At 35.4% G+C, this 26,072-nt stretch overlaps 1 protein-coding gene across 2 annotated transcripts in view; it reads right to left on the bottom strand.

Moving 5' to 3' along the window:
- Window positions 1-3,970: 3,970 nt before the first annotated feature.
- LOC145684962 (clotting factor G beta subunit-like) overlaps window positions 3,971-26,072 on the bottom strand; it is a 163,444-nt gene continuing 141,342 nt past the window's right edge. For both annotated transcript variants that reach the window (XM_081757314.1, XM_081757313.1), the window contains 4 exons: window positions 13,363-13,577; window positions 11,563-11,756; window positions 6,379-6,436; window positions 3,971-4,945 (listed from right to left, as the gene is read on the bottom strand). In XM_081757314.1, the coding sequence (XP_081613440.1) occupies window positions 4,824-4,945; window positions 6,379-6,436; window positions 11,563-11,756; window positions 13,363-13,577 (589 nt within the window). In that variant the 3' untranslated portion in view covers window positions 3,971-4,823. The remainder of the gene's footprint in view (window positions 4,946-6,378; window positions 6,437-11,562; window positions 11,757-13,362; window positions 13,578-26,072) is intronic.

Here is a 26,072-nt window from a genome sequence, read left to right as displayed (position 1 = left end):
ATTGGTAGAGTCTAAATAATGAAGCTGGAATTTAAACCTTTCACCTTCTATTAAAAAAAAATATAATATCTTATAAAAGTCTTTACAAATTTTTTTTAAACCTCCAAACGTTTTTTAGTGTTAAATTAAGTCCTCGGCACACAAAAGTGAAATCAGAAAAGGTTCAATTGTCTTCAGATCATAACGACTTTACACAGGCAATGAGAACAACTCCTTCTCTCAGTGCAGCCTCAGAAGTGAACAATTAAAGGATATTTCCTTTACTCATAGCAATCTCGGGAGACACTTAAGGGAGTTCTCCGTAGCTCATTGCAGCCCCGGGAGAAAAACAATCAAAAGATATCCCCCTTGCCCATAGCAGCCTTAGGAAATGGTTTTAAAGGCTTTCTCCATAGCTTATGACGGGCCGAGGCAAGGGAGCCCATGTTGTGGTTTCCAAGGGGGGCAAGTATAAGCAACCTTTCAAATATAGTTTCAAATTTTGCTGTAAGGTAAAAATTCTATTGGGTTTTCGATATTCTGAAATACAATTTCCTTTAGGGGGGCAAGCGCTCCAACTTGACCCCCTTGATGAGCGCCCTTGGCCCCAGGAGAAAGGTATTGATGGGTGAATGACCAGCTGTCAACTGATCCTCTTAAGGTTTTCTTTTATAGGCCTCTTCTTGTAGGGGAGTCCACGTAGGGGCAGTCGGCCTTCTTCGTGTTTCATCCGAATCCTTTTTCGTGACTTCCTAGAGGCGTGTTCCTTTTACAATATTTACTGTTGTCTATTTATGAGTGTAAAACCATGTGTTTGTATTAGACGTGTGATTGCTGTGTGTGCGGGGACGAAACTTTACAACGTTTCGCCATTTTAGTTACAGTTTGTGCGTTATTTGGCTATTTTCTGAAGGCACCTGTTGGCAACAATGATGACCTCTCAGGATTTCCTCATAACAGTCCTCGAAAGGAAGGCTTTTCTTGGCGCAGCGAGAAACTCAAAAAATTTTGAATAATGAAATAGGTAGCAATATCCGCTAACTTATATATATTTGGTTCGATACATTATAAGTTTGGTTAGTGGTAATAGTATTAGCCTTTAGTAATAGTCGTTATAAGTGTTAGAAGAGCTTTCAATTTGAAATTTGTGTTTTCTCGACTACAAAAAATTCACTGATCTCCGGGTTACGTTCAGTTCACTCTAGCAACCCTACAGGTCAAAGCCATTCAATTTTCGGGTATTAGGCTTACTTGCAACAACATTAATTAGTAATCAATGTTTATTATAAATACAAAAAAAGTTTGGTCTCTGATCCATTATAAATATTTTAAATAGTTTTAAATAGATATGTTACAACATATTAGTATATTTTGACAAACTTTAAAATAGCCCATGAATGTCTAGTTTGCTCTAGAGATTGTCACAAAATTGCACTCTGCTTTGAGAAACTCACGTTTGCAATGTTGAATAACGATACCAATTAAGTAGAAGGATATTTGACCTCAGTATATTTAAGTGAGTTTTTTTTCGATTTCTTATTTACAACTAGTTTATTACATACTTTCTGTACACAATAACAATACATGTGTATGTGTGATTACAATATTTATAAATTTACAGCAATATATCTATATGGCACCATAACAAAAGAATTAGTAATACCTAGTGATATTGGAGTTTAAACAAAATACTTGAGAATCTAAATAGAATAATCCTGTTCGATTATTTTCTGTTTAAAGTTATCATTTACAGGAATTTATATTATGCACCCAGGAAACCTAGGTTAATACTTTCATTTACACAATAATAGGTGCTTATCCTGCGCAGGAGACTCGTACTCGATTCCCGATCGGTAGTTTGGATCCCACGTTAAGCTGTAGGTCCACATCTCATGTCCCTTGGTGCTGAGTGGAACGTTAAACTCCAAAGGGGGCATGGTAGAGTGCTTATCTATGGTATGTGGGGTCCCTGGTTCGACGCCGCCAAAATAAGTTTATGGACGACAACACCGTATCTGTGAGTTTTCTCAGGGTACTCCAGCTTCCTTCCACTTTGTGATTCCACCAATTCTTCCACCATCATTCACTTGCTTTAATAATCGTTTTTCTTAGCCTCAAGGACATAATTGTTTGGCGTTAAATTGAAATTATATATATATATATATATATATATATATATATATATATATATATATATATATATATATATATATATATATATATAATTTCATTTCATTTACCAAATCAAACAACTAGCCAACAGCTATTTAGCAATCAAGAAGTAACATTTCTCTGTTCGAAAATATAAAAAAAACAGTTTGAATAGTAATTTCCAATCTTCAGCTGCATTACAAGTCACATTTTCAGTGGAAATAATATGCACAATAAACCTTACATATTATAATAGACAATGAAACTTGTTAATGGTTTGCGAATCAGAGTTTCTTACCAACTCTTCCTGTCACGGTCGCCATTAATTAGGTAGCATACGGTGAAAATCTTGGATTGATATGATTCGTGAGTGATTTACTGTTCTAATTAAAAAACGGAAAATGCATAACTCTTAATTTAGTTTCTTGACTTGACTCCTGAACTAAAATTTCAGCAACTCTATCTAGTAATACCAGTCTAATACTTATAAGTAGTATTTAATAAAATTGTCATACTTTTTCCCACTCGGGTTCGATTCCCGGCGGGAGCTCATGTGGTTCGGATTCCACGTTAATCAGTAGGTCCACGTCTCATATAGCCTCGCTGCTGAAAGGGACGCTAAACTAAAATCAACTCAACTCAACTTTTTCCGATTCCACTTTTCGCTGAGAATTTGTTTCAAAGGCTGTGAATATACTGAGAACATAGAATTTTCCAATAGATTTTGACCATATCATTTAGTAGAGTTTTTAATAGATATATTGGGATCGCTACAATTTCCAAATCGTTATGTTATTCTTTTATGTTTGTAGTCCCACAAAGTTACTCTTGTTAGATTAATTTGCTTATTTGGTTAAGCCTTTTGCTTAAGGATGTTGAATACCCTCCACCATCTTTGTTTTTACATCTTACTGCTTTATATTCGGAAATATTTTTTCCTAGTATTTTCTTTGAAATGAACGGCGATTTTAACGCTTTGATTTTACTGATTATATTTTTATTATTACGTTGTGAAAATTTTAAAAAAATAATTAATATTACATTTACACATAATAAAACATTATTTTGACAAAGTAAGGGATATACCTGAAGAAGAAAACAGTAAAATGACGTTATTAATGTACCCTTTCATTTCAAAGGAAAGAGAAACTACAGTGAACACTCCCTTAACTATCACTTGTATAATACAAATAGCTTTCTTTGTCCTGGCAAAAATATATAGGAGAAGACATTCCCTTTTACGGGCACAGACTCTAATCTCTTCATACCGGGCAAGAATTATGCCCAGCTCATATCTACTTAGCAGAGAAAACACTTTGTGCAAATTGAAACTAAATCTTCAATTGATTCCTTCATTAATTCTTGAGTTACAAGTAAGTTTCGATCAGAAACTATTGTTCGCAAAATTACACAGCAGACAATTACCACAGACTATCTCCTCCAGAAATTCATAAACAGTACTAATTCAATAGTTCTGTCTACATTTTCACCACTTAACAATAATATATAATTTCTAGTCGAGTTACTTTTACTTTTAATACAGTCAACAAGTGAGCGAATTAAGAGGTCCCATCACGGCGAAATTAAAATACCTCTAATTTTACAGTAACTATTGATATCTTCAAATAGATAAAATATAATCGAAATGTGGAACAAGAGCGCGCTAGACAATATTATTTTACATGAGATACCGTTATCACGACTTACTTATCTGCTTTCGATTTCCAGCCATTTAGAAAATCGGCATTAGTTTCGCTTTTATAAATGGCTTCAAACGGAAAGCTATTAGGTGATTCGTGTTAACGGTACCTCATGCAAAATAATATTGTTTAGTGCGCTCTTGTTCCACATTTCGATTATCTTCTATCTATTTGAAGATATCACATAATTACTATAAAATTAGAGGTATTTTAATTTCGTAGTGGTTAGGATTTTATAGAGATGTAACTTGAACTTGAAACGAAAATTCACATAAGCGTTATATTTTCTGGTGTGCTCCCTTATAAGCGCATTCTGCAACAAAACTTTTGCTCCTTTACAGAGAAGGATTTCATCATTATTCCCCAGTAATTTGAACACTGAGTATAGAATTTTGATAATAGCCTATATTTATATTTACAACCAATGTATTTCATGTATACTGCATACAATTACCGCATGAGCTGTGAATAATTTAAATTTGTGTAACCTTCCTTTAATATTTGCGGACATATTATTGCATCTCATTAGTGCCTGTTATTAAGAGATTTCATTGTAATCCCCTACATAAATCAAAGAGCTAAAAAAATTTTAAAAAAATGACGAGGATATCCAACACCATTAATGGGAACTATCTTCTTATACAAATCAAATTTGTGGTAACGCATGCTAGAACAATAAATGATATTTTCCTTATGAAATTCATCTGTACAGACTGCTGTGAAAGTTTAAAAACGTATTATTAATAAATATTACAAAATGTTTATAAATTAAGATTGTCCATAAGTCCAGATGGATATTTCTGTTTAACTTTCTTGAAGAATAACGAAAATTACAAAACTGCTTCGATAATGCAGTATAAATCCACTGATATTTTTTTCAATTTTCTTACCGAGTGTGTCGTACAAATATACAGTCTTCTCTGATTATATATAAAATGTTACAATTCAATTATTTTATTTAAAAACTGTAATCAAGTTCTATGCTATAATTTGTTAATCACTGCAATATAACGCATCCTTCGTTTTTTCTTGAATCCAATCCAAGTAATGAGAGACGTTTGTATAAACACCTGGATAATCCGGGTGAGCGCAGCTTCTTCCCCATGAAACTATCCCTAAAAGATATGTAAATACAGTATAAGTAAATTTTAAGTTTCAAAATTGAGGTAATTATGTACAAGATCTACTAGTATTGTTCAAAAATAAACTACCTATGTTAAAATAATATAGTTGGTGACGAAGAAGAATGAACGTAGAAACAACAGGTGGCAGTACTTCTACTTATGTAAATGTCAGAAAATTCGTACGCTCACAAAACTATCTGCGTGAAACATTACAGACAAACAAAAGTTGAGAATAACACAAAATTTACTAACATCTTATTTAGTGAAACCCTTACTCCATCGAATTTGAATTAAACGTTCAAATTGACAGTCTTCAAACTCTCTGTAACTTACAAATGTCAAAAATTTATTTAAATTTCAACGAAATTTGACATGTAATTTGAATTACGTTCAAGACATCAAGGTAACAGGAAGTTTGACAACGGCCAACATGAGCATTTGATTGAAATTTGACAGACTTGCATGTTTGGCCTGTTAATTTTGAATCAAACTTTCGTATTTACCTACTCTATTTCATGAAATGGGTTATATCGGATATGATAACTAATAACGCAAGTGAACTCGTGACTTTAGAAGCCAAAATCAATATATTAAAGATCACTTTGGCCCATCCACATAAGCTGAAGGAGAAGAATAACAAATACAAGAGAATGATAAAAGATTCAAGGTGATAATGATAACGTAGATGTAAACAGGAAAACACTAAAAATAAACAGGTAAACACTAAAAAGTGTACGAAGGAAATATTCTCCAGTACAAATTAACTTACCCTGAGATCAAAGTTTCAAGACTTTCCCACAAAAGGAAAGCGACCCGCTCCCTTCGGTACTGTCATGATGTCATAACCTTTCAACATTATAATGTTGTCGGTACTTTTTTCTTTTCGTCATGTGATAATTTGCACTGATCTTTGCAAATCGCCGCTACAGTACGCAAAATGAACATTAATAAAGTCTTTAGTTGAAGATACAGGTATATTCCACGGAGATACTAGGTGTTGAAGAATTTGGACTAGCATTTGCCCTCCATATGTTTCTATACTTGGGATTTTAGTTATTGCCGTATTTCAGTGAGCCGGATCACAACTGTAGCGAATCGCACACGTCATTTTAATTAAAAGCTACTTGTCACGTTGGCCAATGGAAACGAATGAAAGGTAAATGCATATGAGTGTTAATGATAGAATTGATGAAACGGAAAAGGAGGAAGAATTAAAAAACGAAGAAATCTATAGACACGTAGTTATCTACCACAAACTGGCATGACTTAGAATCGAACTAAAAACCTTTTTCATCAGAGTTGAGGGTTTTACCACTCACCCGCCGTGACCTCAATAGAACAACCAAAGCGTATATTAGTTGAAAAATTGGTAATGGTGACAAGACTATTGAATATCTAATATCCGTAAATGAATTAAATACTACCTATTTGTTCTCTTTTTCCTTTTTCTACTTCCACAATTAATGGACCACCGCTGTCTCCCTGGAAAGAAAGTTTCGAAATTAGTCTAACAATAAATGATGATTAAACATTTTTTTTTAATATTGCAAGTAGTATGGGCATAAAGAGCGTGTGTGCCATTGTTTCGGTTCTGCTTGTTAATACAGTGAAACCTGTCTTTAGCGGAATCGAGTGGGACTTGCAAAAATTTCCGTTAAAGTCAGGTTTCCGCTTAGTGGAGGTAGACCTTTCCTTTCTTTCTTTTTTTTAAATACATGCTTATAAAGGGACATGTTGAGAAAATATATTGCTTTACGTACATTGTTCGATTACAGTATTTCTTCTACGAATAAATGCACAAAAAATTAAAACGAATATAAAATATACTATGCACACGTTTTCTTTATTTTTCTAATAGCCAAGCAGGATTTTCTGTGTACGTTGCTGCTTGGCTGCTTGACTTTCCGTATACACTTTAGCCTGAGAAATTATACTAAGTGAATCAGAATCATTTTTCCGTAAGGCAAATTTTTGCAGTTCTTTTAAACTTCTGAGAGCATCTTGATATGTATTTATTCTACACTCTTCTTCGAACTCGGTATCGTATTCCTCTTCTTCCTCTATCTCGTTTTATTCTTTCCGACATTCCGTATGATTCTTGATTAAGTTGCGGGGATTAAGGATAATTTGTGGTTGTGAATATGAGTAGTGATTGGGGAAGGTCAACACTGTCCAGAAATATTTAACAAAAGATCGAACATTTTATCGCAAACAGTGTAATGTATATGTCTCACAGAATGTCTAAACATCTAAACGCTGTAGTCCAGAACACAGAATTTTCCGTTAAATGTTTATTTTTCTTTCCGTTGTCCGTATAACACAATTTCCGCTTAATGACGGGACTTTTACACATTTTGTTCTCCAAAATTCATGAGACCGTGAAATATTTCCATTTAAGACAGTTTTCCGTTTAATAAAGGGTCCGTTGAAGACAGGTTTTTCTGTAATTCATTTTGCTAAATGTATAGTCCACAAACAAATAATAATTTCCTCTAGCAAGATAAAAACTGTCAAAATTATTACTGACAACGAACTATGTACTTTTTAGCCCGACTAAAGTTCGATTTATTATATTTTCTCGAAAACTACGCATGAGTTTTTCATGAACCGTTATTTTGTTCAGATCGACGTGATTTATCGGCTGACACATGTCTTACGTTTGAACAATATTTTTAGTTAAACATAAATTAAAAATTAATAGTTAAATATAACTTTAGGTTATATCTCATTAACCATATTATACAGAGCAAGTCAAAATAATGGACCCGATTTCAGAGATTTATTCTATGAAATCTAACAAACATATATTACTGTAAGACATGCACTTTGAAAGATTAACTTTCAAAGTTCAGTTTGCACGCAGAGTTTCTATTTTCTACCGCTAAGAGTCAGCAGCGAGCATAAAATGAATTGCTGATATTGAAAGTTTGGTCAGTGACAACCTTCGTGTACTTCTCGTGATATGTGGAGGAAGGGGGTCAAGTGAGACTTCCTTTACATCCACACTACACTTATATCTCCTTTGTGTGCTATCTACTCGTTCATACATCCCCTTCTTTTACACTTTTTCCTTTTTCATTATCAATTTCCCACTTTTCCCCACCTTTTTTTAGCCCTGTTCCTTAGCCCATTTTCTCTGTCCGACCTCCTCTCCTGAATTTTATCTTTCTTTTTCCTGCTTATGATCTTTACTTTTCCTCATTGTGACCTTTACTTTTAAACAATTTCGTTTTCCTTTCAAAAATCATCCTTGTGAGGTATATACGACAATTTTTACATTTGTAGCCTACAAGACTTATGTCCGAGGCAACTTTTCAACCGTTTATGTTTTTTGAGAAAGAAGAGAAAGATACTAAAAAGTTTGGCAGGAAATAGAGTATCGGTTTGATGTGCACCAGGTTACGTCAGATGCTCACACAGAACACTTGTGATATGTTTGAAGAAGACATTCACAGTTTACCTTTCTTAGAACATGTTTCGCAATAACACATGTTTATTTGATTTCACAGAATATATTTCTGAAATCGGTTCCACTACTTTGACTTGCCCCGTGAAATCCATCTCTGTTCTAATATATTTACTAAAACCAGTAGTATAAATCTACTACCACATCTGGTTTCAATACTACCTGGGAAAATATTGCGACATGCGAACCAAATTCTTTCACTTTTTCGATTCGTCTTATCTTGCACAATCACCTGATAGTTTTTCACAATTTATCTTTAAAAGGTTTGTACTTACATCCATAGGAGAAATTATATGCAACGAAAGTATGTCTTGCACTGATTACCCTGATGGAACACTTCCTATATAACTAATGGAAATTAATTTTTCCCACAATGCAACGAAAGTGATTCTGTGACACTAGCGGCTACAGTTGTAATTAACTGCATCATCTGCCACTGGCAGTAGCTAAGTGTATCATTGGCTAATTCTATCAGATTCAGGCACTCTGAATGATTTGATTCGTTCTTGCTTTTAGTAGTTCGTGGTACCCAACTTCCTTGAGTGGTGGCGCCACGGTCTCCACAGTTTCAGCGGAAAGAGCAGCTGAAACCTCTTATAATATATAATTACTCTATAATGTCTTGTTTGTCTCTTTCCCAGATTTTTAAATACAGATGTACTGTGGAGTAGATATTTTAAAAGGAATAAGGACATTAAAAATAAAGAAAATATCTATACCTGTAAGGAATTTAATGTTCAACTTTTTGATAATTTTGATTTCTATGACTTGCAAATTTTGAAAATATGTATGCATTTCTGCCCTAAAATTGGCAAAATATAATCTTAAACCAGGCAACCTTACATTACTAGATCATTTGACATAAGGTATCTTCAAACTATAGGGGAGACCGACTCAAAATGGCATACATCGACTTTATGTTTGAATATAGTGCTCAGGATAGGTTTAAAACTTTCTCGTTTTTTGATGAATGCTTCTTTGGAATGTTGTTTGAATATTGACGTGGAGATCAGTAAGAATATTTATTGTTAAAGTTCTTATTTTTAGATTTTTATAAAAGTTCCGAAAGTCCATTTTGCCCAGGTAGGCAGGGCAAAATGGCACACTACCTTGCTTCTATGAAACGTACAAACAGAAGTATAGGGAAGTGAATGCTGATTAATAGAAAAACATACAGAATGGCTGAAGGAACATTTTCGAACAAATACATTTAAACATATCAATGTAGGCCTAAACTTTATTTGCAAAACAACGTAAAAATCATGAACATGTTCAAAGGAATTAAAGAATATTAAAGAAATTAAAATATATTTTAGGATTATTCCAACAACACACAAGATGAAAAGTGAAAATGAAGCACTAAGTATAATTCAACTTTCACAAACTTAACAAACAAACTTGGCCCTCGGAGATAATCCAGCATTTGCAGCGTAACTCCAGAGGAAATATCGAAACCAACCTTCTCCGGCTTTGGACATACTGCAAAGTTCCCTACAGTAGATACATGGCGCAACGTTATCATCTTTAGTGGCTTCCAAACCCTTGGCAAAAGTACTAGACTCTTGTCGTCTTCATCACTAAGATCACTAAAGATCGTACGTTTCATAGCAATTTTTGTTTCGTCTGGATTCTCATCTCCAAAGTGAGACCATAAAATTAAAGTTAACCTTGCTCCGTCACGAATGTAAAATGTTATATCTCGTCCCGATTTTGTTTGTTTTGTTTTAGAAACGAAATGAGAAATTCCTCTTTTCGTGGACAACATTAAACAAAACCGAAATATTGTTGCCAAATGTTACGTTTCTGCTTGTAATGTTATGATCTAAGCGATAATAAACTCCTAACTTTTAATCTTCTACGAGGTAATTATTATTATTTTAAATTTTATTATTATTGGTATTAGTTTATTATTATTAGTATTATTATTCCTGAAGGTTTGATAGTTCAAGTATTGAAACATACGAGTATTCAAAATCTGAAAATAATAAAACATGTGTCATCGCCGATCAATCGCCACGAAAAATTCTAAAGTAAAAAAGTACTTCCGCGATGTGAATTCGATCCGAGTACCTCTAAACTACTGGTCTAGCGTCGTGACCACTGAACCATGATCAGTACACAGTGAGTGATTCATCTTCATTATGTTTAGTTTCTTTGCCTCCGCTTACAAAGTTTTAAATTATATTTCTTCGTTTCAAAACTTCTTTCGTATTTATCATGATATAAGTCAATGGTTTTTGGCATAGTTTATATTAATAACTTGAGTTGTTCTTAAACCTTTGATTCACAAGTTTGTTTCTTCTCCACACCAAACTACAGATATGACAGATTTAATTCTCATATTTTGCATTTGTTTCAAAGCAGTCGCCATTACCTGATCAAAGACTTCTGTCCAACACGATATATTGGTTTATCACACATAGTATTTACTTGACCGATACATCTATCGGACAGTACTTCCAAAGAGGGGCCACGGTGGCTCAGTGGAAAGTACTCATTTCTGGTGCGACGGTTTCCATATGCGAATACAGACCATTAAAGTTTGTGTTAGACATCTTGTAGGTGAATTTTCTTGGGATTTTCAAGTTTCCTCCTACACTCTCATCCACAAATTATTTCGCAATAAATAGCTTTTAATTGGCATTAGCTTACAGAACATAATAGTGAGAAGGTAAAGACTTTGTTTCGTTTCAGATCTTCTAGAGATTTGATTCTGTACAGAGACAAAGTAGATCAACCAAATATGTATATCTCTGGTTCTCTCAACCTGAACGATGTATTACGATTTTGTTCGTTGAAATATTGTATTTGATTGTTGCTTATTTTTCCTCATTCAAGTTTTGATGAAATACACTCGGAATTCTTAAGTTTCTTTGAAGATCGCCCTTGCATTTGCTGGAGAAACTCGCAAGAATTTGCAATGTACAGTAAGATAATGCAATAAGAAATACGTTGAGGCAGAACCATTTTTCCCCTATTTTTCACGTGTGTCAATCTGGAATCCAGTGGCTAGTTGCAAACTGAGATATGTGAGGTACATAAATAGTTTTACACAGTTTTAAACCATTTATTTGTATGTCTATTTTCAGTTTTGTTTACCAAATTAAATCTCATTGCTACCAAGAAATGAATTAAGACATACCGAGCAAGCATCTATTCCTTCTCGATTGGCACAGAAATTGTCTTCATCCAGCTCTGCTGGTAAATAACGTGATTCATTCAAACACTCCTCTTTGGTGAGAACGTCAACTTCTGCTGCTCTGAGCAAGTTGGAATAGACTCCATACTCTGACATCTTACCCCAACCAGCAATTTCAGCCGTAAGCCTCGACCAGGCTGGAAAGAAAGAAAAATAACATACTGAAATAAACATGCCTGTTATTTATTTAGTCTCCATGTTAAGAGTATGTTTCCATGACACTGCAGAAAAGAAATATTGAGAATAATAGAAGAAGTGGGTGAAAAGAAAATAGAAGATTGGAAGAGTTAAATGGTAAATAGAGGATTAGAGGTATTGTAGGAGAATAGATGCTGCATAATCAGAGACAGGATTGTTAAAATGAAGAAGGGACTCAACATAGGATTCTTTTTGAGTCCAGTACTAACAGATATAATAATGAATCAATGGGAGAACGAGACGATATAAAGAGGAGAAGAAAGACTGCTTCTTTTATGCTGTTATGTACATGACTGTTTTGGAATATGGAAGGGAACGAAAAGGCAGCTGGAGAAATTCATAAGAGAAGTGGAAGATGAAAAGAAAGGGATTAGACTAGAGAATGAGATAGAAGTAGACAAGGAGATAAACTATCTAGATATCAAAATAAAGATGTCGGTAGGAAGAGAAGTGATATGGATGAAGGTGCGAAGAAGAATTTCATAAAAAAAGCATGGAGGAAAGAATAGGAGAAATAAACACAGATTAAGAACAGAGGAAAAGAGGTTTATAAAAGTTCTGGACTCAATTAAGAAGAAATGGATACAACGAAGAGGATAGAGTAAGAAGAAGCGTAACAAGAAAGAGGAAGAAAGAAGAGGACAAGAACAAAAAATGCTTTGGTTTGGAGATCCTAGGCAAAGAAACAGAGAAGATAAAGAAGATACTTCGGAAAACAGGAATTAGGACATATAGGAAAGGAGGAAGCAGAATAATTGAATTAGTCAGAAAAACCAATTAGCCAGAAAAGCAATAGTGTAAAAAGATCAAAGGAGGTAGTATATAGAGTGGGATGCGCAGAGTGTAACAGGTTTACACCGTAGAAACAAAAAGAAGATGGAAAAAGGGTGAAACAGCACAAAGATGATGTAAAATTGAAAACAGACAACAACATGAAGCATCAGAAAGACACAAATTAGAGCATAGCGTGGGAAAGAGCAGAGGTCATAGAAGCAGAGAACAGGATATTGGTGAGAAAATGGAAAGAAGCCAGGGAAATTATGAAAGCAGGAGATAAGGTGGTGAATTGGAAAGCAGAATTCGCTATAAATAAAGAATGGGAGAAGATTCTACTTAAAGAAGAAGAAAGGAGTAAGAGAACAAATTAATAAGGAAACATAACAAGTATAGTTAGAGGATAAGAATGTATCCAGCAAAAACGAATGTTTATAATTGAGCACATGCACAGCTGTACAAGTGAAAGTGAATAACACAAGTGTTACTTGTTAATGAAGGGGCGGAGTTTATTAAAATTTGTTCTTCGGGAAATATGTAAGAGCTGACGAACTCCTAAGTAGGTAGGAGTGGAAGTCTGATGAAGACACAGGTATTGTGTTGAAACGGTTATGTGATTGTGTGTTTTATATACGTGTATTATCACAAAGCCTTGCTCAGTTTGTTATGTTTGGTTTGATAGAGTAGATATATAAAGATATCCTTTCTATTCCCTTCTATCTTCTAAAGTATTGAACAGTACAAAAAATATGTAAAACAATTTTCATATACCTTTTCGTGGTAGACAAATGGGTATGACGTTGTCGTTAAATTTGACTTCTCCGTTTAATTTAATGAGGGCTACATCATGTTTGACGTGAGGCGATCCCTCAACGAAATTTTCATGAATTATAATTTTATCTATGGGCATCTTCAGGACATCTGGTCCAAACTCATATTCATTGTATGCACCCAATACCACCTCTGCCTCTTTGGTTTCCGCTATTCTGCAAAAGAAAACAGAAAGCAAAAGGCTTTGAAATTAAATATTTCAGTTTATGGAAGAACATGAAGTCCGCTGGATGTCTTTCTGTTCTGTCTAATTTCCTCTCTGCTTCATCTTCGCAAAAAAAGGATATTTTGGTTTAAGGGAAATTTAATACTAATTACACTAGTCGACAAAAAAAAAAAAAAAAAAAAAAAAAAACTTTTTCGCTGGCACACAGAAGAAAATGGCTGAATCTAATAAAACTTTTCGCGTAGAATTCGAATCTGCAATCAGTTTTCTCCATCACCCTCAGTTTTTCCGTGACAGAGGGATTTTCGGGAAATTTCCCCTCAGATTTCCTTTTTTAAAACCATTTTCATACCTGTAGTTGGGTATCCTTAGGTATATAAACACACAAATTATATTGTATGTTAGCTTGATTTATACTTAGTAAGTCCTCTAAGTTTCATAAGAATCGCATTATTCTTTCTAGAGAAATAAACATATTTAAATAAAAATATGCTATGTGTACTGTACATTTTACCATATTCATTAGTGCAGATAAAATTACATATAACTTTCACAAAAATTACAATATAAGCACGGTTTATACATCATTGGATTTGAAATAAAACACATTTTCAATGATGTGTACACCGTGTCACCATTTTTTGTATGAGGGAATTTCTAGAGGGATTTTGTGGGAATTATTTCCCGACAATTGCAGTTGCTTTCAGGACCTCTTGATTTTCTTATATCGTTTCAGCTTCTCTGAAATTAAATTAGCAATTATAGACCACCATTATTTTACTACGAGTATATCTACGCGATATCTGTTGGCCGTCTACAACCACACCGATATCTACAACTTCACCGAGATCTTATTCTTCTGGTTGCGAGCGTGCAACTATCTGAACAATAACATAGTTAAAAGACATATAACGTGAATTTATTCTCTCTCATGAGTCATGAGATGGAAAATTCTTAAAAATAATAGTAGGAAAATTTGTATTTTAAAGAGAAGGTGACTTTTGATATTAAGGTAATTCAGTCAACATTTCCTGGTACAGAAGTTGAAGTATTAAGAATAATAGTAGCATAAATATATAAATTGGAATAATAGGACCTAACAGATAATAGGACTAATAACAGGAAGGTCACTGAAGACGCAACCGCTTTGCCTGACATTTGTAGTTTTCTGCTGGTAATTCCCTGATTAGTGTCCAACAATAATCGGCCAACATTGATGCATTCCACTTTCCCTGGTATCTCATTTCCATATCCGAAATTTGCTGGTGGAAGCGTTCCCCGTGCTCGTCGCTTACAGCACCACAGTTGTCAGGAAAGAAGTCCAAGTGGGAATCTAAGAAATGTAACTTTAAGGACATGTTAAACCCCAGTCTATCGTAGCGGTGCAGAAGATTTGCCACAAGATCCTTATAGTTTTCTGTCCTCTTATTTCCTAAAAAGTTTGTTGATACTTGAACAAAGGCATCCCAAGCTAACTTTTCATCACCTGTCAGGATGGTGTTGAAATGCACATCTTTGTACAGTTTACGTATCTGGGGACCCACAAACATCCCCTCTTTTATTTTCGCCTCACTAAGACGTGGAAAGTTCTCGCGCAAATAGAGAAATGCTTCCCCAGTTTTGTCCATGACCTTAACATTTCCATTAGGCCCACTTTTACATGAAGAGCGGGGAAAATTATGTTCTTGGATTTGATAAGGGCTTCGTGCATAACATTGTAAGGTCCTGGTTCAAATGATTGACGCTTAGGCCAATCTTTCTTTTTATAATGAAGTGCTTTGGCACGGCTATCCCAGAGGCACAGGAAGCAACAGTATTTGGTGTAGCCCTGTTGTAGCCCAAGTAATATGCCTATTACTATCAGATCCCCGGAAATCTGCCATTTAAACTTGTCATAGTTCAATCGCAATAACAATTGTTTCACGTTATCATATGTTTCTTTCATGTAAGGTCCATACCCAAACAATCCACATGGTTTGATGGTTCTCGCCAGGTCATGGGTATAGCAAAGCCCATGGAAGATCTTTTACGCTTCAACCACGAATGAAGACTCGAGACACAAGATATGCAACATACATGAGGAGCGCAGGGCTTGTCCTGGTCCCCGATTTCAGATCCAAAGTACAGTTTGTACGCCTTCCTCATATATGGCGTTATTGACCTCTTTTGCGATTTCAATGTAGCCTGTCCGCAAATGTGACAAAAATAGTCAGCACTGTTTACGCATTTACGAGGCATATTCAATCCTAGAAATTACAATGACCACATGCACTAACTACACTTCTATACCACGTTCTTCCAGCACCCGAATACAACACAGCTTGTTACAGACTGAAACTACGCTTAAATGAAATATGCTCTTCTCCTCCCTCCCCTTCCCCTTCCCCCATTGTTGCTACCAGCCCTGGCTAAAAATAGCGACAAAATACACACAGTTATTGTTGCCTGCAGGAAACTTAATCATTCTACCATCAGCGGGATTTGAAATCTATATGGGAAGGGATTGACAATGAATGTTAATAAACTGTAATAATTATAATTAAATGCCTCCCCCAACCTTTAACATGGTAACGAGAGCTAATTCCAGTTTTTCATTGTCGTTTTCGTTATCAGCGTAGTCGATATAGTTAACAAACATCTATTTCATTCCAGTTACATTTTCACTGTTGGCTAGTTGAGCTGAGCGAAGCGAAGCTCTTATATTCGGGTTAGCCGTTTGGTTGTCCGCGAACTCCTCCTAGACCGTTTGGGCGATCTCAACCAAACTTAGCACGCTGATAGAGTATGTCGTGCTGAGTGACAACATAGGTCGAAATCAAAAATCTGATGCACCATCGAGGAATAATCACCGAAAAACGCTTCCTCCTAGACCGTTTGGCCGATCTCAACCAAACTTAGCACGCTGATAGAGTATGTCGTGCTGAGTGAGAACATAGATCGAAATAAAAAATCCGATGTACCATCGAGGAATAATCACCGAAAAACGCTTCCTCCTAGACCGTTTGGCCGATCTCAACCAAACTTAGCACGCTGATAGAGTATGTCGTGCTGAGTGAGAACATAGGTCGAAATCAAAAATCCGATGTACCATCGAGGAATAATCACCGAAAAACGCTTCCATAGACTTAACATGGGGAAAAAGTCATGATTACGTAGTTTAAGCTCGCTCAGCTCATTTCATTGCAATCGGGTATATCCATTGCATTCCTAGTGTTATATAAGCAACTTACGGACAACCATTCTTTTACTGTATGGTTAATTTACCGATCTCTGTCCGTAGCCTAAATAACAATTATTACTAGTAACGTGCTGTATATAAAATCTCTTCAGTTGTGTGGAATTAAGTGTTATAGCATGTAGAATTTTACCATCGAGAAAAACGTACTTTTCAATGGTAAAAAAATATATGTTGGTTTCTACATACGTTGAGTGTTGTATATCACATTAGTAGCCTAGCGATATATGTTGATTTTATTTTATTTTATTTTTTGCTTATACATATCGATTCTATTACAGCATACTCCAAATGGGTCTAGTTCACCTCTGGTGCTTGGGGTCCCGGGTTCGATCCCAGCCCCCGCCAAGTGAACTTTGTGGTGGACGAACACCGTGTGCGTGGGTTTTCTCGGGGTTCTCCCGTTTCCTCCCACTTTCTTCATTCCACCATTTCATTCATTACTCATCATCACCGTCTCCTTTAGCCTAACCGGCATAACCGTGGGACGTAAAACTCAAAGATTTCATTTCATTTTCATTTTTTCCAAATGGGTCTAGGACGTTTTGGTGCAAAAAGGTTTAGGTGTGAGGACGTTTGGCTGTAAGGGATATTTTGGTGTAAAAAATATTTATGAGCATTAATTATATACTCGTAATGAAGAAAAGGGAGAATTCGTTCACATAAAAAGCATAAAATAAAACCTTATTTTTAAAAAGATGTGTTTTGAGTTTTTTGAATCATATATCGAAGTGCCTTAGTGTATTTAACGTGCCACAACATAAACTGTTAAAATATTATTGAGGCAATTACAGAATGATATTGGAGTGCGTTAATAATAGAATGAGATGCGTTCATCATTATATATTTAACATACAATAGAATAATAATTATAACATGAACAATAATACTCAAATTTAGTTCAAATTTATTTCGAACTAATTAGCTTCAATATATAAGTCTATTGCATAATGTTCCTGAGAAATCCACTTACAGACTGACTCACAGAAAGGGGAGAGTTCTGGGTGTGCCTTCAGAAATCCTGACTTTTATGTAAATTTAGTCTACTTTTAGGGGTGATTTTTTTTCACAAATTTTAATATAATTTATCTTCATTGAATTTGAACAATACCAAAATAAATTTCTGCTATGTGCCTGTCTCATAGGAATTCTGTTGAAGAAAATCTGAACAATTTCAGTTTCCTCAGAATTACCAAATTTTGAATTCAAAATTGTATGCAACTTCCTTTAACAAAGTAACTGTATGATCAATTTTGTCTATTGCATAATGTTCCTGAGAAATTCACTTACAGACTGACTCACAGGAAGGGGAGAGTCCTGGGTGTGCCTCCAGAAATCCTGACTTTTATGTAAATTTAGTCTACTTTTAGGGGTGATTTTTTTTTAACAATTTTAATATAATTTATCCTCATATTGAAGTTGAACAATCCCAAAATAAATTTCTGCTATGTGCCTGTCTAATAGGAATTCTGTTGAAGAAAATCTGAACAATTTCAGTTTCCTCAGAATTACCAAATTTAGAATTCAAAATTGTATGCAACTTCCTTTAACAAAGTAACTGTATGATCAATTTTGTATTTGTATTATCTGTCAGGAAAGTAAATGTACACCTGTTTTTCGAGTCTGGCATTCCTGCTCTCCATCCGTGGAGAGTATGAGAATTAAATCAATCAAATGTTTACTGAGGAGCAAGAAGAAAAGTTTAATCTGAATAAGACATTGCAGAGGGACACAAGCTGTGAATACGAATAGTGCATAGTGTAAATAAAGGACGACACCGAAAGAGAAAGCCAGACACAGCTGTTGAACTTAGAAAAAAGAGTAAAAATTGTTGAAGTGGGAACATAAAACACAAATACAACAAATACGCCGAAAACTAAACATTCACCATGCCATGATCTTGGTGTAGTGGTTAAGGTGCTGGCTTGCAAATGCAAAGGTCGCCAGTTCGAATCTTCGGTGAGGAAATTTTTAAAAATTTTTGTTTATAATACATGCAGCTCATGAGAGATGGTAAAAGAGGTCGTATTTAGTCTTTCGTAGCAATTATAATTGGTAAGGTTTAGTACTGATAATACTTTTGTCTTTGCGTATTGGTTTTATTCTTTTCTTCATTTCAAAAGAGAAAAATATCCGAACAAATGCCACCAAAATTCCTCATATTTTGAATGTAAACGCCATTTGCAATTAGTAAAGAATAAAAATTGAACGTTCCGATGTAGCTGCAAAAAGTAAAAAGAAAAACATGGAAGTAGACCATACTCATGGTTATTAAAAATACAATTTCTACATGCCTTACGCCTCCCGACCACGTTTCTACGTTAGCAAGTAAGAGGTTTGTGTTTAGGTTAGGCTGGTCAATACGTTTTGCAAAGGGGCCCGGTTTAGCTCTGACGCACCACAGGTGCGAGAAGGGAGCAAAACATTTTTTCTCTCTCCCTCTGTGTGTCTGTTTATCTATCTATCTGTATATATATAACGCTATTTGTGAATGCCGTAACCACCCTAATTTTCAGCGGATTGAAATGAATCTTGGCACAAACATTAATTGCTGAAATATCTTCAGTTCGTTAACCAGAATAATCAGACGAAAATGTTCAAAATGGCGGCCCTTTAAACTCTTAAAAACTTCCAAGGGAACCAAATTTCGCCCATAAATGGGTATTCAGAAAGTTTGAATAACTTTTCCTCTTTTACTGAAATATTTGTGTGCAGAGACTTATTGAAATATTTGACCCGATTAATCGCATAAAGAATGTTCACGCCCTTTTCGCTACGGTCAGGTTTTTTTTCTTGCAGGAGGGGGTTATTTTCGTAGTGATGATAAGATGACTGCTAGTGATGATATAAAATTACACATTGAAAGTGAAGTAACTTGTGAAACGTGTTATTTGAAAGAATCATATAATAAATGTGCTTTCCTCTAACACAGAGAGAGCGTGAATGGCGAGGAGTGTTATTTGATTTGCTTTTTAGTAACACATTGCATTGCAAATAAAGGTAGGCAACATTAGTGGTAAGTAAAACAACAACAACAACAACAACAATAATAATAATAATAATAATAATGATAATAATAATAATAATAATAATAATAATAATAATAATAATAATAATAATAATAATAATAATAGGTGTTGTTTGTGGCAAGGCAATATCTTCCTCAATTCTTCTTCAAACGTAATGATTGTAACGCCATATCTCCCTTACAAACAAAATATTAGCAATTTATATCGAAAGAACGGGAAACTGTTGAATGATGGGAGCAACGTTGGACAGTATGCACTCATAGTACTCAGAAAAATAACAGATTTCAATGAAAAATGAACGAAGAGTCATTGCAGTGGGTAGTCATGGAGCCAAGCAGAGCCCTCTTTAGGCAAAATGTCGATAACTTATATCGAGAGAACAGGAGGTGATAGTGAGATGGGACCAACGTTGGACACCGTGGACCCATAAGGCGCATCGAAAAAATTATGGGGGCGGGCGCCAGCCAGCCTTACTTATTTCCACATAATAATATAAAATTATATTGTCGAAATACACACACGAGTTAGCTAGTAATATTTCATATTATTATTATTATTATTATTATTATTATTATTATTATTATTATTATTATTATTATTATTATCATCATCGACAGCGTCTTTTCATTCCGTCTGCATGTTTGACGTGAAGCCAAAGAGAAGATCCATCATTCATAGAAAGAATAAGAATAGCCAGTTACTTTAATTGCGAACGACGGCGAAAAATACGAAAAGAGACAACCTTAGCGAAAAGAAACAATACTTTCTCTCAAATGGATAAAAAATTAAAGCCGACATAGATTCGAACTCACATGGACGGCGCGAACAGTCAGTTCATTGTCCACTTTTTTTTTTTTTAACTGACTCACCGAATGTGTTTTAGTAACTTACTTATTGCTAATTTTACTTGCTTCACTCGTTTAACTTGCTCTCTCTAATAACTTATAACGACAGGGATACGAACACAGAAACATCGAGGACAGTTAAAAATCATACATGCTCTCCCACCGGGAATCGAACCCGGGACACCATGCACCAAAGGCGCACGTGCTAGCCACTACATCAGCCGGCGGGGCACTGCTCATTCTCTGTGTCGTTAGGGATTACGACCACTGTATTGCCAGCTATCACTTCTGAGGGTTGTATACTATGATCACATGTTTCTTCTTTGCTGGAAGAGTTAAGCCTACATTCTATGTAATACATGAAATATTTAGACCTACATGCTCTTCATATAATGTAATAAAAGTGTCATGCTGGGAATAAGAAAAAGAACATTCCTTGGACTAAACGGAAACTATTGGCATCAGAAATAATTATCTACGAGGCATGCGCAGTAGTATATTTCAGAATAGTTACTGTTTAGTTCAGTAAACGAAGAAAGGGGTATAAAAAAGCAAATATGTCGAGTCAACGAGATCGACCAGAGTTGACAGAGGCGGAATAGTAATACAACAACTTGGTTAAATTGATAATTGGTTCTTTATTCTGTAGTAGATCGTATCACTCTTTACGGGAGAGTAGAGAAAGACTTAAACGCTGTTATATAGTAAGCATTAGTAACACGATCATACAGACACAAATGGATGTAACTGTGAGTACTACAACTTGGATTTAACGAAAGCCGTTTAGATATTCAGTGGTTTGCAGGGTTGTATAAGACACAAAAATTAAGACACAATACAATTCTTCATACCTCAGCTTCCAGTAACTAGATACATGCAATTTCAGGATAGATACTGAAACTGCTGTCGGATTTTAATACATGACGTATTGCAGGATACAAAATGCTTTGCATTACTTGTTTGTTTGTAGACAGCTACTAGCTTAGTGTTCTGAAAGGTTGTGTATAAACTAGAGATAGCCAATTCCGGAATTATTACTTTCCGGACTCCCGAAAGTAAAACCGGACAAATTCCGGAATTCGGAAAATTCCGATCTTGGAATAATTCCGGAATTCGGAAAAATCCGGAATTTAGAAATTTCTGATTTCGTTTACATTCCGGAATTCGGAACAGTCCGGATTTTTTCGAAATCCGGAATTTTTCTCAATTCCGGAATTTTCTAAATTCCGGATTGTTTCCGAGTTCCGAAATTATTCTGAATTCCGGAGTTTAACTGAATTTCATAATTTTCCGAAATCCGGAAAGTGAAAGTTCCGCTTCCGTAAAATGAATTTATTTTGGTTAATATGAATCGTGCCGGAAGTAAGTCTTTGACCAGGTAATGGCGACTTCTTTGAAAGAAATGGGGTGTATGAGAATTCAATCTGTCATATTTGTAGTTTCGTATGGAGAGAAAACAGGTGTGTCTTGAAGCAGTAGCGTAGCCAGGATGTGTGTTTCGGGGGGGGGGGGCAAGTGCTGTTATAGGCACATATAGAAAAATTACAAACAAAAAATATATAAACATAAAAATATATAAAAAATTACAAACATCAAAGTACCAAAGTACAATTTCGGACCCCTTTGGGGGGCCGGCCCCTCCGGGCCCCCTTCCCTACGCCACTGTCTTGAAGGTACGGAACCCTTTCCCCGAAATCTCTACTTTTAAGTAAGTTTTGCAAAATTTCAACGGCAAGTTTAAAACTTTTATTATTATTATTATTATTATTATTATTATTATTATTATTATTATTATTATTATTATTATTATTATTATTATTATTATTATTATATCAACACCGTGTATAATCTTTAAAAGATATACGGTTTGTATCTGAATAGTAAAAGCTAATTGACTGTCGATCTCGGTCGTCGAGAAGTCTTCCGGAGGGAAGGACATCGGTCACGTTCTGGGTTTGAGTTCCGAAAGGGCAAGTTTTCGGGCTCGAGCCAAAAATTGTTGAGAGTTATAGGCTTCAGCCAAACATGTTCAAAACAGCTGGGACCGGGTTTAGGGTTCTCAACGGCTCGAGCGGTTCGGCTTACAGCTCATTCACTATCGAACCGAACCAAGAAGTGAGTCGAGCCAACAGCTCACCCAACCGAGCCGATTTGAGCCATCGGCTTAGTTGAGCTGAATCGAAACGTGCCGATGGACTAATTTCAACTTAGCTGGCTTGAACCGGTTCACATGAGACGAGTAGGGGACCCATCCCAACCGAGAAAGCTCGAGCCATCGGCTCAATTGAGCTGAGTCGATGGCTCGTTCCAACTGAGCCGGCTCGGGTCATCGGCTCAGCCCAACCAAGCCGACTCGAGCTGTTCGCTCAGTTGATACGAGCAGAGCCGGTTGATATCGCTACCCGAGTTGGTCTTCTGCTTGGGCTCAAAAATTCGACAGTGCAGGTCTCAGCCTTGATTTTAAGAACAACAGTATATACTTATATTGGTGATTACGACATTTGAGGCTGTCTCGTAATAATAAAAAAAACTTGTCTTCTCGTTATCTAGACGAGACGAGATACACAAAAATTGCCCCACGAGATGCACTAAAATTACGAGAAGAGACGCACCCCTGTCGTGAGCAGCACTAAAAAGTATTCCATATTAGTGCTTACATTTCTCATGGCTTTCGCTTTCCAGTCTAATCAGGCCATTATTTAAAAAAGAGTTAAAACGAGCTGAACGAGCGAGCGAGCCATTATCAAACTCGACTCAACTCGAAACTCGCTCTGGAAAACAGCTCGACCTTGATCGCTACGCGGTAAACGATTCGTCTTTAGTCTGGTTACGTTAGGTTTCTTTGTCTCCGCTTGCAAACTTGTATGTTATGTTTCTTCGATTCAAAATGTCTTTCGTATTTCTTTTATGATGTCCGAAAAGTTTACATTAATAACTTGTGTTTTCCTTGAACCGTTGGTTCACAAGTTTGTATTTTCTCCACACGAAACTACAAATATGACAGATTGAATTCTCATACTCTCTATTTCTTTCAAAGCAGTCGCCATTACCTGGTCAAAGACTTATTTCCACCATGATTCATATTAACCAAAATAAATTCATTTTTTGGAAGCGGAACTTTCACTTTCCGGATTTCGGAAAAGTATGGAATTCAGTTAAACTCCATAATTCAGAAGAATTCCGCAACTCGGGAAGAATCCGGAATTTAGATAATTCCGGAATTGAGAAAAATTCCGGATTTCGAAAAAAATCCGGATTGTTCCGAATTCCGGAATGTAAACGAAATCAGAAATTTCTAAATTCTGGATTTTTCCGAATTCCGGAATTACTCCAAGATCGGAATTTTCCGAATTCCGGAATTTGTCTGGTTTTACTTTCGGGAGTCCGGAAAGTAATAATTCCGGAATTGGCTATCTCTAGTTTATACACAACCTTTCAGAACACTAAGCTAGTAGCTGTCTACAAACAAACAAGTAATGCAAAGCATTTTGTATCCTGCAATACGTCATGTATTAAAATCCGACAGCAGTTTCAGTATCTATCCTGAAATTGCATGTATCTAGTTACTGGAAGCTGAGGTATGAAGAATTGTATTGTGTCTTAACTTTTTGTGTCTTATGCAACCCTGCAAACCACTGAATATCTAAACGGCTTTCGTTAAATCCAAGTTGTAGTACTCACAGTTACATCCATTTGTGCCTGTATGATCGTGTTACTAATGCTTACTATATAACAGCGTTTAAGTCTTTCTCTACTCTCCCGTAAAGAGTGATACGATCTACTACAGAATAAAGAACCAATTATCAATTTAACCAAGTTGTTGTATTACTACTCCGCCTCTGTCAACTCTGGTCGATCTCGTTGACTAGACATATTTGCTTTTTCATACCCCTTTCTTCGTTTACTGAACTAAACAGTAACTATTCTGAAATATACTACTGCGCATGCCTCGTAGATAATTATTTCTGATGCCAATAGTTTCCGTTTAGTCCAAGGAATGTTCTTTTTCTTATTCCCAGCATGACCTTTTATTACATTATATGAAGAGCATGTAGGTCTAAATATTTCATGTATTACATAGAATGTAGGTTTAACTCTTCCAACAAAGAAGAAACATGTGATCATAGTATACAACCCTCAGAAGTGATAGCTGGCAATACAGTGGTCGTAATCTCTAACGACACAGAAAGTGAGCAGTGCCCCGCCGGCTGGTGTAGTGGCTAGCACGTGCGCCTTTGGTGCATGGTGTCCCGGGTTCGATTCCCGGTGGGAGAGCATGTATGATTTTTAACTGTCCTCGATGTTTCTGTGTTCGTATCCCTGTCGTTATAAGTTATTAGAGAGAGCAAGTTAAACGAGTGAAGCAAGTAGAATTAGCAATAAGCAAGTTACTAAAACACGTTCGGTGAGTCAGTTAAAAAAAAGTGGACAATGAACTGGCTTTTCGCGCCGTCCATGTGAGTTCGAATCTATCTCGGTTTGATTTTTTGTCCATTTGAGAGAAAGTATTGTTTCTTTGCGCTAAGGTTGTCACTCTTTTCGTATTTTTCGCCGTCGTTCACAATTAAAGTAACTGGCTATTCTTATTCTTTCTACGAATGATGGATCTTCTCTTTGGCTTCATGTCAAACATGCACACATAATGAAAAGACGTTGTCGATAATAATAATAATAATAATAATAATAATAATAATAATAATAATAATAATAATAATAATAATAATAATAATAATAATAATAATATGAAATATTACTAGCTAACTCGTGTGTGTATTTCGACAATATAATTTTATATTATTATGTGGAAATAAGTAAGGCTGGCTGGCGCCCACCCCCATAATTTTTTCGATGCGCCTTATGGGTCCACGGTGTCCAACGTTGGTCCCATCTCACTATCACCTCCTGTTCTCTCGATATAAGTTATCGACATTTTGCCTAAAGAGGGCTCTGCCGTGGCTACATGACTGCCCATGACAACGACTCTTCGTTCATTTTTCATTGAAATCTGTTATTTTTCTGAGTACTATGAGTCCATACTGTCCAACGTTGCTCCCATCACTCAACAGTTTCCCGTTCTTTCGATATAAATTGCTAATATTTTGTTTGTAAGGGAGATATGGCGTTACAATCATTACGTTTGAAGAAGAATTGAGGAAGATATTGCCTTGCCACAAACAACACCTATTATTATTATTATTATTATTATTATTATTATTATTATTATTATTATTATTATTATTATTATTATTATTATTATCATTATTATTATTATTATTATTATTGTTGTTGTTGTTGTTGTTGTTTTACTTACCACTAATGTTGCCTACCTTTATTTGCAATGCAATGTGTTACTAAAAAGCAAATCAAATAACACT

This window comes from Thermobia domestica, chromosome 5 (assembly GCF_964235325.1).
Source record: "Thermobia domestica chromosome 5, izTheDome1.hap1.1, whole genome shotgun sequence".
In the NCBI taxonomy this organism is placed as follows: Eukaryota; Metazoa; Arthropoda; class Insecta; order Zygentoma; family Lepismatidae; genus Thermobia; species Thermobia domestica.
This window is presented reverse-complemented; position numbering and strand designations above follow the sequence as displayed.